The sequence below is a fragment of the Dromaius novaehollandiae genome, unplaced genomic scaffold (genome assembly GCF_036370855.1).
Source record: "Dromaius novaehollandiae isolate bDroNov1 unplaced genomic scaffold, bDroNov1.hap1 HAP1_SCAFFOLD_195, whole genome shotgun sequence".
Taxonomy (NCBI): Eukaryota; Metazoa; Chordata; class Aves; order Casuariiformes; family Dromaiidae; genus Dromaius; species Dromaius novaehollandiae.
Window position 1 is genome coordinate 1 of NW_026991313.1, and position 12,500 is coordinate 12,500.

Below are 12,500 nucleotides of genomic sequence, written 5' to 3' on the forward strand. Positions count from 1 at the left end.
GTTGCTGAGGCAGTCCACAAGCCTGTCCATGTGCTACTGACCTGTTGCTTGCAGCTATTCTGCTTTCATAGGGGACAAACAGGTAATTAGTTGAACTCTCATCTGTCTCCAAGATGAATATGCACAAAACCAATTTTAATGAACGGATGTTTTATATGATAATCCTTGCTCCTCACAGGTAGGCCTAGTAGGAAGCTCATTAAAGGGAGTGCTGTGCTACAGTGGCTTTTAAGGAAAGGTTAAAAATTGGCTTATCTAAACAAATGATATGCACATTAAGCACTCTGTGCTCCTCAGTGTTGAGCAGAGAAAGATTATGGAGGGTGTTAGTAGACCAGAAGGAACTTGCATTTGAAATTAATTTTGTATAATTGAAATTTAACTTGTAATTGAAAGCACAGGATTTGGAAATAGCACATGAACAGGCTTTGGGCAGATGCCTGTACTACTTGATGTACTCTATTTGAGGGTGATGCTTGAGAGATAACAAGCTAAGAGGAAGTGATAGGTACAGAACCAGGAAGACTGTTTCACAGTGCCAGTGGTGGTAAGACTTTCAAGCAAACATGCTACTGATGTGCTGAAACTGAAGGTGTTTTACCACTCCTAGCAGATGTGGCTGAGTTGGAAATGTGGTGCTTTGGATAGCAAGGAGTTTGGTTTTGGTCACTCAGGAGTAACTGAAGAACTTCTCTTCGCTTGATACGAAGTCTCCTTCTCTCCTGTTGTAGGTTTCTGCGTTGCTCTCCTTTTGATGAATACAAGGTGTGGAAATTCCAGGTAGATAACAATACAAAGAAGGGAGGAGAGAGGCTGAGCCTGTTAACCAGAAGCCTCTTATTACGGAGAACTAAGGACCAGCTGGATTCAGCTGGCAAGCCCTTGGTAAGAACCTCTTTCTCTCGGCAACTAAGGAATCATTCCATCGTTTTCCTTGCAGCAGCCAGTTGTTAGTTCTTTACATGCATAAGTGTGTTAATGAGTAGGTTTTCTTATCCCCTGCAGCCCATTGAGTAAGAGGAGTAAATGTCTGTGGGTTTGACTGCTTATCCAGAAAGCAGAAATACATAGTTTTAATGTAGCTAAGGAAAAGAATTAAACTATTGTTATATATCACCAGTAGAGCAGAATGTGTAAACTAATTGCAAGTAGACATCTATTTAGTGGAAAATTAGTCTAGATCTCTGAGAACCAAAGCTGTTGGGCATCAAATGGATCTGGTGCAAGTTGCAGGATTACTTCCTGCATTACTCTTTACCCAGTTTAACAGACTGCTTGCAGTGGGTCACTGGTGTATGTGTTAGCCTATTTAAGGTGCAGTTCTGGTGCACTATCCAATTGTGAATGGGGAACTGAGAAGCTACTCCCCCTCCCTCCCAAGCAGTAAATTAATCTTTCCATGGTAGCTATGTGGCAGGCCATACTTGGTTCCTCTTGTCTTCTGTTATTGGCTGATTCAGAATAAAAAATTTTAATATCTTGAGTGTTAATCAGGCTGTTTGGATTTCTGTAGGCACCTATGTTTTGACATAGTTGCAGTAATGTTAATAAGTTCAATGAAGAAAGGAACTTCTGAGACCTAGAATACTGTGTTAACTCTTGAAATGCTGGTGTTTGTGATGCTCTGTAAGGTTTTTGCACTATATACATCTCATCCGGTGTATTTTTGCTGCAGGTATCTCTGCCACAGCGTAGCACTCGGTTGCATCAGTTAAAACTTTCAGCAGAGGAGCAAGCGGTGTATAATGTGCTCTTTGCAAGATCCAGGTACGAATGTGGGAGGAGATAGGGCGTTCTTGGTTTTTTGTTTTTTTTTTTTTGTTGTTTGTTTGTTTGTTTGTTCCTTGCCAGTCTGAAAAATCAGTCTCTTCAAGATGAGAAGACCTTTTGGACCAGTTCTGTTTCCTATTAACTTCTTCCCTTTCTGACTATCTGTCAAACAAGTTTGAAAATATCCTACTTGTAGTAGCAACAGTTGGAGCACTAGTATAGAGGAAGGCTGATGTATTTTACCTCCATTTTTGTCTAAAAATATAATGATAAAATTCCTATGGCACCCCTTGCCTTTTTTGTTTGGGTTTTTTGTTCAGTCGTAATACTGAAGGTCTCTTTCAACAGTGTTGCTGTAAAAATCTTCCTTCTGATTGAGTATACCTTTTAAAGATGTCCTTTTGAATTTTTATGAATAATATTGTCTGTTGGGTATCTAACTTTTATTATGCTCAAAGTATTTTGATAAGACTTTTCTCCTGTGTTTTCCAAAATGGATCTTGCCTGTGATCTTTGAGGTTAAAAAAAAACGGGCCTTTTGTGACCTGAGAAATGTAACTTAATGAAGTTCAAGAAATATACTGAATGGTTAATGAAACCCTCTTTACCTCAGTAATTCATCATCTTGTTTGCTACACAGGTGACACTTGCTTTTTTCTTTCTGCTGTAAATCCCATGGTCTCTGTCTTGTTTTTCCAGGTCAACACTACAGTCCTATCTAAAAAGACAAGAGCAGAAGAATCAGTGCAGAGAGTATTCTGGTGGTAACCCATTCGAGAGAGGTTTGAATACCTTCCCCTAAAAATATCTGTAGAAGTGACTCTAAGTCCACAGATAGAGAGGGGGAACAGACTTGGAAATTCCTTGGGAAACACTTTGCCACTGCTGTTATGGAGAATTTTGCATAGAGCCTTTTGGGTTTGAAGTGTTGAAGTCATACCTGTAAAGCCTTCTCCTGCTTAACTTTTAGGGGACTCCTGTTTAAGTACTAATAGGTCTGAATCTGCCAGTCTGCTCACTTGCTGTGAGTAATAAAGGGAGGCATGGTTGGAGGGATGATAAAGTAATTGTTGGAGATTGTTAATAGACAGTATTGGGCAGTGACTGAAGTAGGTCTGTCTCACTGGTCTATCCTCACTTTCTTGGCTCTGGGCAAATCCATTTACCTGTTTGTGCTTAAAATTCCCTCCAGAAATAAAGGAGTGATATCGTGATGTATAACATATGTGATATCTTTATCTGTGTTACTGTTTTTTTAAAAGTGGGGTTTGATGTATTTCTGTATTAAATTGGGAGTTTGCTTGCATGTTGGTTCTTGTCTCTTATTGATCAAGCTCTTGCTGGAAGTAGGTGGGCCAGTGCTTGGAAATGCCCCTGAGAGCTCTTGGTATTCTCCCTTCTTTTCTTGGCAGTTGCACAAGAGTTTGGAGCCAGTCAAAAGGAACTTCTAGCAGGCTCCCAAAGTGCCTCCCAGGTCTCAAGTACTGTTCATGTCTTGTCTATGCTTTTGAGACTTCGTCAGTGCTGCTGCCACCTCTCTTTACTGAAAATGGTAACTGCATAGTTTTCTAGTGTGGGTGGGAGGTTTTTATGGTTGGGGGTTTCTTTGAAGGTTTGAAGGTTTTTGGTGTTTTTTTGTTGTTGTTTGGGGTTGGGGGGCAGGTGGAATTATTTGTGTAAGTTACCTGGTAAGTGTGCTGTCACACTGCCGGAGCTGGATCATTTAGCTAGGGGTGTATGAGTTAAGTCATTTCTTGAACCACATGCTTTAATGCATGAGAGGTTTGTAGTTGGGCATACTTCCTGCTGATGTCGGTTGAGTTCCCCAGCATGGTCCGTATGGCCAGCTGTGGCTCTTGAAATGGTTTTATTCAGATTTAAAAAAAAAAAAAGGGGGGGGGGGAGGGGGAATTTTAAGGGCACAGAAGCAAAAAAGAGGAGGATAAGTCTTGATCTTAATCTAGTCTTGAAAAGCTCACATGTGCAGCCTATTTTAAAGGCTTGTGTTTCGGAGCGCCTGTTTAAATATTGTTGCCTCAACTCTGCCTGAAGTAGGCTAATCTTTCAGGATTTTTTTGTTCTGTCATATAAAGCAACCACAGCGTAAGTCCAGATGCTAAGGGAACAGGCAGGGATGTTTCCTCAAACTTCTTTAATCCTACAAAAGTTAATGCTATGGAGGGGGGGAAGAGGGGGGCACTGAGGAGCCTGGACCAGAAAACAGCTGGGCTCACATGCTATCCCTGCACAGCTACTGCCTGGGACAGAATATGGAGCCAGAGGGACTGTTGGTCTGACCCAACAGGGTGTTTCTTATGGTTCTGTGTTCACGTTGCCTGGGATAGCTTCCTTCAAACCCACCAACCTCAGCACAGATTGCACAGACTGAAGATCACTACTCAATTTTATCTCAAGCTTGCCTGCAATCGCTTATTATATTGCCGCCTTTTTTCTTTTCCCCCTCCCTTCCTGCAGGCTTTGGACCAAGTTAACTTGGCCAGTGAAGGCCTTTCCCTCTCCCTTGAGGAACAACTTAGTGCTTTGACCCTGTCTGAGCTCCAGACTCCTGATTCCAAGGCGACTGTCTACCTCAGTGGCACAGCTTTTAAAATGGATCTCTTTGAAATCACCAGGGAGAGCACCAAGGTATTCTGGTTATAATTTTGTGCCCTCCCTTGAAAAACTTAGGCTTCAGCACTTCCTCTTTAAATGGTTAAAGAATTGTTATGCCTTAACAATTGCAGATCAGGATAACCTGGCACTTTAGATGAAATCAGATGAGTGGATTGATGATCTGCCAACCCCCTTCTGGGAAGACTCTAACTTATCAGGCTTTTCATGCTCTAATAAAATTGTGAGGGCCTGGCTGTGCTGATAAACTATCTGTGCAAATTTTGAGCACTGGTTCCAAAGAAGTTTAGAAAAATATGCATGTGAGAGCATGTTGCTTGTGAAGAACTAGAGAAAATGGGATGGCAGTGAGAGGAGAGATGGTAGTAACCTGGCTTCTCATAGAATGGTTGGAATCTATAATACATGTTTGTATCACTACGTTTGTTACCCTGTTTTGCATGGTGGGAGTTCTTACCAATGACTCTTGAAGTATCTTGAAAGTCTGAGCAGAAAAGATGTTATACTTAGTTATTTTTCTCACTTTCTGTTCTAATAAAGAGAAGCCAAGTACAAACTGGATTGAGACAGCAAGCAGACTTAACTTTCTTTCTTGCAGATAGCTCACCTCTTGGCTGAACTGAAAATTATCCAGACTTGCTCAGAGTCTCAGAAAAGGTTAGCAAACTTGCACTTTCCTTTCGTCATAGTGATTGAGAGAAGGGTGTATTTTGACAGTAACAAGGGCAGTTTAAAACACCTGAATACAAAACTCCTGGTACGATAAAATGCTGACAGTACTGCAGCACTTCAAAACTGATTGTGAGAAAAATCCAAGGAAAGACAAAAGTATGAGCTGGAACTCTGAATGCAATTTAAGAAGCAGGTAAGTGTAAACTAGGGGAGTGAGTGAAGAATCTCAGGCCTTGAGAGGCCCAGGAGGACATTTTCTCCAAAAACAGAATTGGGAAGAATTTGATCATGCTGAAAAATATTTGCCCTCAGCTCTGGCACAAAAAGAAAAAGGAAGAAAAAAAAAAAAAAGGCAGGAGAATAAAGCAGTGCTTAGAACTGAGCCTGAGATAAATGAACATATTGATCTCGTTGTGTTGCTGAAGTCCTGCAACTCTCACGGTACAGGCTTTCTTTGTTTTCCTTAGCACAAAATTATTGAACGGGTTATTGCCTACCCAAAATGCTTAATCCATGGAATGTGGGGAGTGAGAGGATCAGGGAGCGAAATCCAAGTTTGGTGTTGCTATTGATTAATTTTGTGGAAAATACTCTGATACTGTGGTGACAGGTGGCAACATAAAATCCAGAAATAGAGTTGAGAGTCACGGACTTAATTTGTCTTAAATTTATCAGGTGTTAGCCTTCCACAGCACGTTTAGCACTAGATTAACTGGCAAATCTAACTATTCCTGCATTGGGAAGGGACTTCTCTGTCCAGTTTGCACTGAGGGAGAGTGCTTATATTAGCTTCTTTTTGGTGAGACACTGCAACCAGCAACCTGTTACAGTACACATAGCACTTGTTTTGAACTCCCTGTTCTGTCTCCAGTGTTATTGTGTCTCAGTGGACGAGTATGCTGAAAGTTGTGGCTGTGCACCTCCAGCGACTAGGCCTGAAGTACGCTACAGTGGATGGCTCTGTCAATCCTAAACAAAGAATTGATGTGGTGGAAGAGTTCAATAACAATCCCAAAGGGCCTCAGGTATGGACCTGGGTGGGGAAGTAGTTACTAGCACTGCTGTGAACAGATGTGATAACTAACTTCATGACTGCACTTACTGGCGCCACTTTCCATTTGGATCTCAAGATGCCAAGATCAGCAGGGAAAGGAGTAGCTGCCAAAACAAATGTATATCTTAAAATGAGCAGGAAGAGCTGCTAAAGCTCTGCCTTGTGTTAGTCTTCTGCACTGACATCATGCAACTCTTAGGCTAGTGCAAAGCTTGTCCAAGTCTTCAGTATGCTCAAAAATCTTTCTGCCCCAAAGAATAATGTGGAACATGAGGGCCGATTAGCTCCACTCAGAGCAGGTCAGTTGTTTCCAACTAGTCAAAAGCCATTGCTCATAGTGGTGCATGTTCATCTGAACGTTGACATTGCTGTGATTTAGGCAGGACAGGCTGCCTCCTCTGAGGATATGTATCTCATTGGAAGGGGTGAATGTGGTGCATTAGCTAGTTTTCTTTGCTACAATTCGTGAACAAGCTGCTATCTACAAAACAGATCTTTTTCCTCCTGGCTTTTAACTTAAAGAAGTTCTCTGCCAGCTGTATGAGTCAACTTAAACAAGATCAGGATTTAACTTCCCATGTACTTTAACTGTGTAATTGAGAAACAAATGCATATAACAAATGTTTCTGTCCTCTACTGATGGGGTTCTCTTTCTACTGTACAAGAAAGCATCTCTAAATTGACCATCTGCCCTTTCTTCACTAGCTACTCATCTTATTCTGAATACTAGGTTATGTGGAATCAAAGGGAAATGAATAGCATATACATATCTTGGAGTGATAAATGTGCAGGAGTAAGCTGGCCTATCTTAGAGCCACAGCTTCCATGTCCAGGCTTCTGTATCTCATCAGTTAACATCTGACAGACTCCTAAAATATATCCTAATAAATATATCTATAGGATATAAGTATGATGAACAGGTTTCTTTGGTCTGATCTTTGATTCAAATTAGTATGTTGGAGTATATGAAGCATTTATTTTCTGGAAATGAGCTCCTCAATTTAACTCTCTTTTGGCCTTTGAAGGTAATGTTGGTCTCATTGCTGGCTGGAGGCATTGGTCTGAACTTGACTGGAGGAAACCACCTCTTTCTCCTTGACATGCACTGGTAAAGAAATAAAAGTTTCATCTCTAAGGATGTATGCAGGGCACACTGCTTTTTTCTTTCTTTTTTTTTTTTTTTCTCACCTTGTGTACTATGGTTTCTTGCACAATTAGGTAGGAGGGAAGAGATTAGCTGAGAGTAAGGGCTAATGGCTAGCTGCGGAAAAGTGTTCTTAATACAGCCTGCCTCCAAATCACTCTAATCTGTCAGTCCAGTGCTCACTGCTATGAAATACAGTACTGCAGGGGGAGGAAAAAAATGGGGGTAACAACAATCCAGAGAAGCTTACGTATGCAGTTTGTTTCACAAAAGAATACTGAGGAGTTGGCAGTCCTTGGCTTAACTTCTTGCAGTAATAAAAACAGTGCAGTGATGCCCACAGGGAGTTTATCTTGAAACACTGATAAAGAATATTTAGTGATTGGGCATGGCTAGTATACCTTGGAGTTCTACAGGGCTATGAAAATGTGCTTCAGCACATAAAGTAGCTGCTGAGTAGCAGCATTAAGGAGACACTTCTGCATTACAGAATTTATGGCAACAAGGAATCCCTGTCCCCGTTTGTCTTACAGAAATATTCATCAGTGAAGGTGTTTTTCAATGGAGTTTGCCTTTCTGCTTCTCTACCCTTTCCTCATCAGCTACTCAGCTTTCTGTGAATACTAATTACTGGCCAAAAATACGGAATTAATGTGGAACAATGGTCTAATTCAAAAGCCCTTTTTTTTTTTTTTTTTTTGCGTGTGTGGAGTTGTAGCAGATTTCTACCCAGGTCTAAGGGAAATATGGCTAGGCTGAATAATGGCAATCAATGGTGATCAAGCTAGTAAATCTAAGGTAATCTGAGAGGAGGCTGTAGTTCTACAGAGAAAGAAAACAGGATGCTTTGGAGGCAGACAAGCCTTGACAAGCACAAATGCTTTGATATTTCTATTATTCCTGGATTTAATAAGCTCCGAGGCTATGCAAGCTCTTTCTTCCCTTGCAGGAATCCTGCTCTCGAGGACCAGGCATGTGACCGCATTTACCGAGTGGGGCAGCGGAGGGATGTTGTGATACACAGGTCAGGATCATCCTTAGCAGTAAAAGGGGCAGTCACTGTTCATGTACTGTCTGGCTTTAGTTTGAGGGACGAGGCCTTGGTTTGAGGCTTGTTTCCTGACTTGCTGGGCACAAGGTCTGAAGGTGGGATTGAGGGTCACTGAGGTAAAAAAAATATATATATATGTGTGTGTGTGTGTGTGTGTGTATATATATATATGTATATATGTGTATGTATGTGTGTGTATATATGTGTATGTATGTGTGTGTATATATGTGTATGTATGTGTGTGTATATATGTGTATGTATGTGTGTGTGTATATATATATGTGTATATGAAGATATTCTTATATGGTATTTGCCTGTATGGGGCTGTCTGGATTGCTAACAATGTTTGGGGATTTTTTTTTTTTTTCATTTTTTGTAACACAAACACTGACCCATGGTTTGGCGGGAATATCCTGTCACTTCCTGGGAACCCCTCAGTCCCCATCTTCTTTTATTGAATGGAGATGTTCATTGTAAAGACAAGAGAATAATTGCCATTTCTTATGGCTATTAAATATCAAACTTTTTTTGGTCTTAGTGGTTATAGTGCTAAATAAAAAAGGGGGGAGGGGGCAGAAATGGTCTTACACTTGCCATGCTTAGGGGTAGCCACATCCTTCCCTACCTTCTCTGAGCAGGTTCGTCTTGGAGAGTGAAGTGGAGCAGTTCAGAACCACCCAGAGGGTGGGTTAACGAAATACTGCAGGACAGTTGAGGATCTAATGGCAATAACCGCTTTTGAGTGCTTAATGACTTTTTACTAGCAGTCTGGGGTTAGACACCATGTTCCCTAAGCTTGGACCTTGTTAATATCAGTAACATAAGCATACAGAGCACTTCTGATAAATGTCAAAGTTTAGAAAAAGTATTTGTGATTTTAGGTATTAAAAGACTAGCCTAGCTATTGTAAGTGCAGAAAATTCAAAGCACCTGGAATCTAGAAAATTTTGTGTACAGTGTTTTTAGTATAATAGGTGCCATCAGTTATCATAGCACTATTATGGTATTTATCATAGAATTACTAGTGCTTGAGATAATCAAACCTGAGGCCTCAAGTGCATCAGACTTTTCTTTGAATTGTTGCAATATCTGGATGGAAGAACAGCTGTCTCCTGTGAACAGGTGCACTCAGTCAGTCATATAACAGGCTGCTAATATTTAACCGAGACAAGCACTTTCTCAGTAAGTTTGCAAAAGGCTTACAATGCTGACTTTCTCCTAGCAATTGAGATGACATGGCTTTGTATTTTTAGGTTTGTTTGTGAAGGAACGGTGGAAGAAAAGATAGCAGAACTCCAGACCAGGAAGAAAGATCTTGCCCAGCAGGTGCTATCAGGCAAAGGAGAGTCCTTCTCTAAGCTCACTCTGGCTGACCTCAAAATTCTCTTCGGCATCTAATTCATCCTTTACAACAGAAAGGGAAAGCAGTTTTGTAGCTAGGAGTATCTGAGGAGACTTCAGCAAAGAACTGCTGTTTAAAGTGGTCCTTTATTTTGAAAAAAGCTAACTTTTTTTTTTAAAACTGTTTCAGGAAAGGAAGTTATTGGCTTCCGGAATTTGTTTTAATACTAAAATCAAATAGTGTGTCCAAAGATTAATAAAATTATAAATTAAGCTATTGCTTAAAATACTTTTGAATCAATATTAAAAACAACCACTTGCTTGTTTCATGGTTTCTTATGTATGCTTTTTGGTTAGAAAACTTCTTTCCTCTTCAGGAAATGGCAAATTAATACAGCTAAGAGAAATGAGAACATGGCTTCGTTTTCATTGTTGTGTAATAGAATATCCCTTTAATATCTTAATGAAGAATACATGGCTTTGGTATTCAGGATCAACAGGGGTTTTTTGACTGCTGATTACATTACATGGAGGGAATTAAGGCTATGGCCTGTTCTTCATTTGAGGTTTTTTGCATTATCTTCAGAGCTGAGCACTAAGTGTTTCTGAAAATATTACTAAGCAACGCTAGCCCACATGTAACCAGGTATTTATATCTCACTACAACACAATATTAACAGGGCCTTGCTTCTTTATAGGAAAAAAATGAATTTTCCTATACTCTTAAGAAGAAAGAACCCAGAGGGTGATTTTTCTACCCCTCTATCAAAAAACTGTCTCCTTTTGTCTCTCATACTGTACTCCTGAAATATTCTTCTACAGGTTCACTAGAAGTAAAGCAGAACAAACCAGAGTAACATCTCTTCAGGAAAGGATGATGGAGTAGGGAGTTAGCAATGCTGCAATAATTGACATCTTATGTAAGTACTTAATAGTACACTACACCTTAGAGCTAATATCATGAGTAGCATTCAAATATATGAATGTCAAAGTTGGCCTTTAGAAAAACCATCTGTGATTTTGGGTATTAAAAAGCTAGCTTAGCTATTTTAAGTGTGCAGAAAACTCAAAGCATTCTGGATTCTGGAATCTAGAAAACTTTTGTGTACAATGTTTTTAGTATAATAGGTGCCATCAGTTGTTGTAGCACTACTATGGAATTTATCATAGAATTAGTAGTGCTTGAGATGATCGAATCTGAGGCCTCAAGTGCATCAGGCTTCTCTATGAGAACAGTGCAGTCACTAACAGTGTGACTGAATGGCTTCTTGCAAGTATAAAATGTTTTATGATGCTTCAAAGGAGTAGCCCATAGATAGAAGTACATAAAAGGTATTGTCCTGGATGTCAACTGAGCAAATGCCAGAGGCTGTCATGGAAAACTTTTGCCCACCTACCCTATGGAAGGAGAATTGAAGGAGAATGCATTTGCTGTGGTTTTGTATTGATCAAAAGCTTAAATGGAGTGTAAATATCATGCAGGTAGGAGTCAGAGGTGCTAAGGCCCTACTGCAGCCCTTAGTGTACCACCAGGGCCCTGCTGCAATGCCCAGTGTACCCCCATGGCCATGTCCTAGAGCTGTAGCCTGCTATAGTTGTCTTCACATCCCCATTTTTCCCCTTTCCTTAGTGTGATCCTCCCCCTTCCTAGCCTCTTGCAGGGGAGAGGGAGGCTATGGCCACTGTGTCCTGCCAGATCCTGGGAGCCCTGCCAGCTGCTGGCTGTTGAGGCTGCCCTGCTGCCCTATTTCAAAAGCAAGCTCTGTTTTCAAGGCTGTAAACAAAAATGTTTTAGTTGAGAGGGGAGAGAAAAAGAAAAAAAAGTGTACCTTCCTGTCGCCAGCTGTGCTACAGCCAAAAAGCCTCTGCTTTTCTCCCCGTGCCCTAGGAGCGAGAGCCAGGGGCACTGCCTACTCTTGTCGCGTCTGACGGGGCCGCGGCAGAGCCGAAGTGGGCCCAGGGTAAACTGTGTCCAGCAGTCAGGATGGCCGAGCGGTCTAAGGCGCTGCGTTCAGGTCGCAGTCTCCCCTGGAGGCGTGGGTTCGAATCCCACTCCTGACACACGTGCTTTTTTTTTCCCCCCTCTTCCCTTGCCGGCTCTTCTCCGGGGTTGCTGCGTTTTGGAGCCCCGTGGCCGTGGGACCCCGCCGCCGCGGGGTGGGGCAACCGAGGAGGCAGGGATGCGGCCGGGGGCTCCGAGCCACGTCACTGCCACACTTTCCGGCGAGGGGGGCGGCCGCCATGGAAGCGCTGAGGAGTGCAGTACACTGTGGCCGGTTAGCTCAGTTGGTTAGAGCGTGGTGCTAATAACGCCAAGGTCGCGGGTTCGATCCCCGTACGGGCCACCCTTTTTCCCTTCCACGCACCTTTTTCCTCCCCGCGTTTTTATATTTGGTTATTAGCATAACTCGTACTTCCTACCTCTTTCTGAAGAACGGAAAAGTCCGCAAAGCAGAAGGGAACAAAATTCAGAGACAGTGACCCTGTTCTTTTGGAATCGCTTGCAGTTTATTGTGGTCAACCTTCAGAACAAAGGGCGAAAGTTGCTGTTACTTTGCTCAGGGGTGTGCATGTGTTTTGTTTTGTTTTGTTTTGTTTTGTTTTCATAAACTGGCAGTGTTTCTTGGGAGAGAGGGTCTCCAGTGTGAGAAAATGATGAAGCTTCTCTGCTCTGCACTAGAGCAAGCAGGAGCTGAGTGAAGTAGGGTGTTCCCAAGAATTCACACTTCACTGAAGGTCCAATGTCCAGTGCCAGGGTCAGCTTATTTTCTTGTCTGAAAGTAATGGCCCGAGATCCGTATTTGTGCTAGCAAACCCATCCCAAGCTGGGGGGGAAG

At 41.8% G+C, this 12,500-nt stretch overlaps 1 protein-coding gene and 2 non-coding genes across 3 annotated transcripts; all 3 read left to right on the plus strand.

Moving 5' to 3' along the window:
• Nucleotides 1-710: 710 nt before the first annotated feature.
• On the plus strand, nt 711-9,990 carry LOC135325773 (transcription termination factor 2-like; the record flags this gene model as incomplete). Its single annotated transcript, XM_064503772.1, has 10 exons — nt 711-885; nt 1,676-1,767; nt 2,470-2,552; nt 3,183-3,322; nt 4,246-4,416; nt 5,000-5,058; nt 5,945-6,098; nt 7,153-7,235; nt 8,221-8,295; nt 9,576-9,990. Coding segments are annotated over 10 exons (1,177 nt in total), but the record flags the coding sequence as incomplete, so codon positions are not given.
• A 1,651-nt stretch (nt 9,991-11,641) lies between these two features.
• Nucleotides 11,642-11,724, plus strand: TRNAL-CAG (transfer RNA leucine (anticodon CAG)). Its single transcript has one exon. It is a non-coding gene; the product is annotated as a tRNA-Leu (tRNA).
• A 210-nt stretch (nt 11,725-11,934) lies between these two features.
• TRNAI-AAU (transfer RNA isoleucine (anticodon AAU)) lies at nt 11,935-12,008 on the plus strand. The gene has a single exon. It is a non-coding gene; the product is annotated as a tRNA-Ile (tRNA).
• The last annotated feature ends 492 nt before the right edge of the window (nt 12,009-12,500 follow it).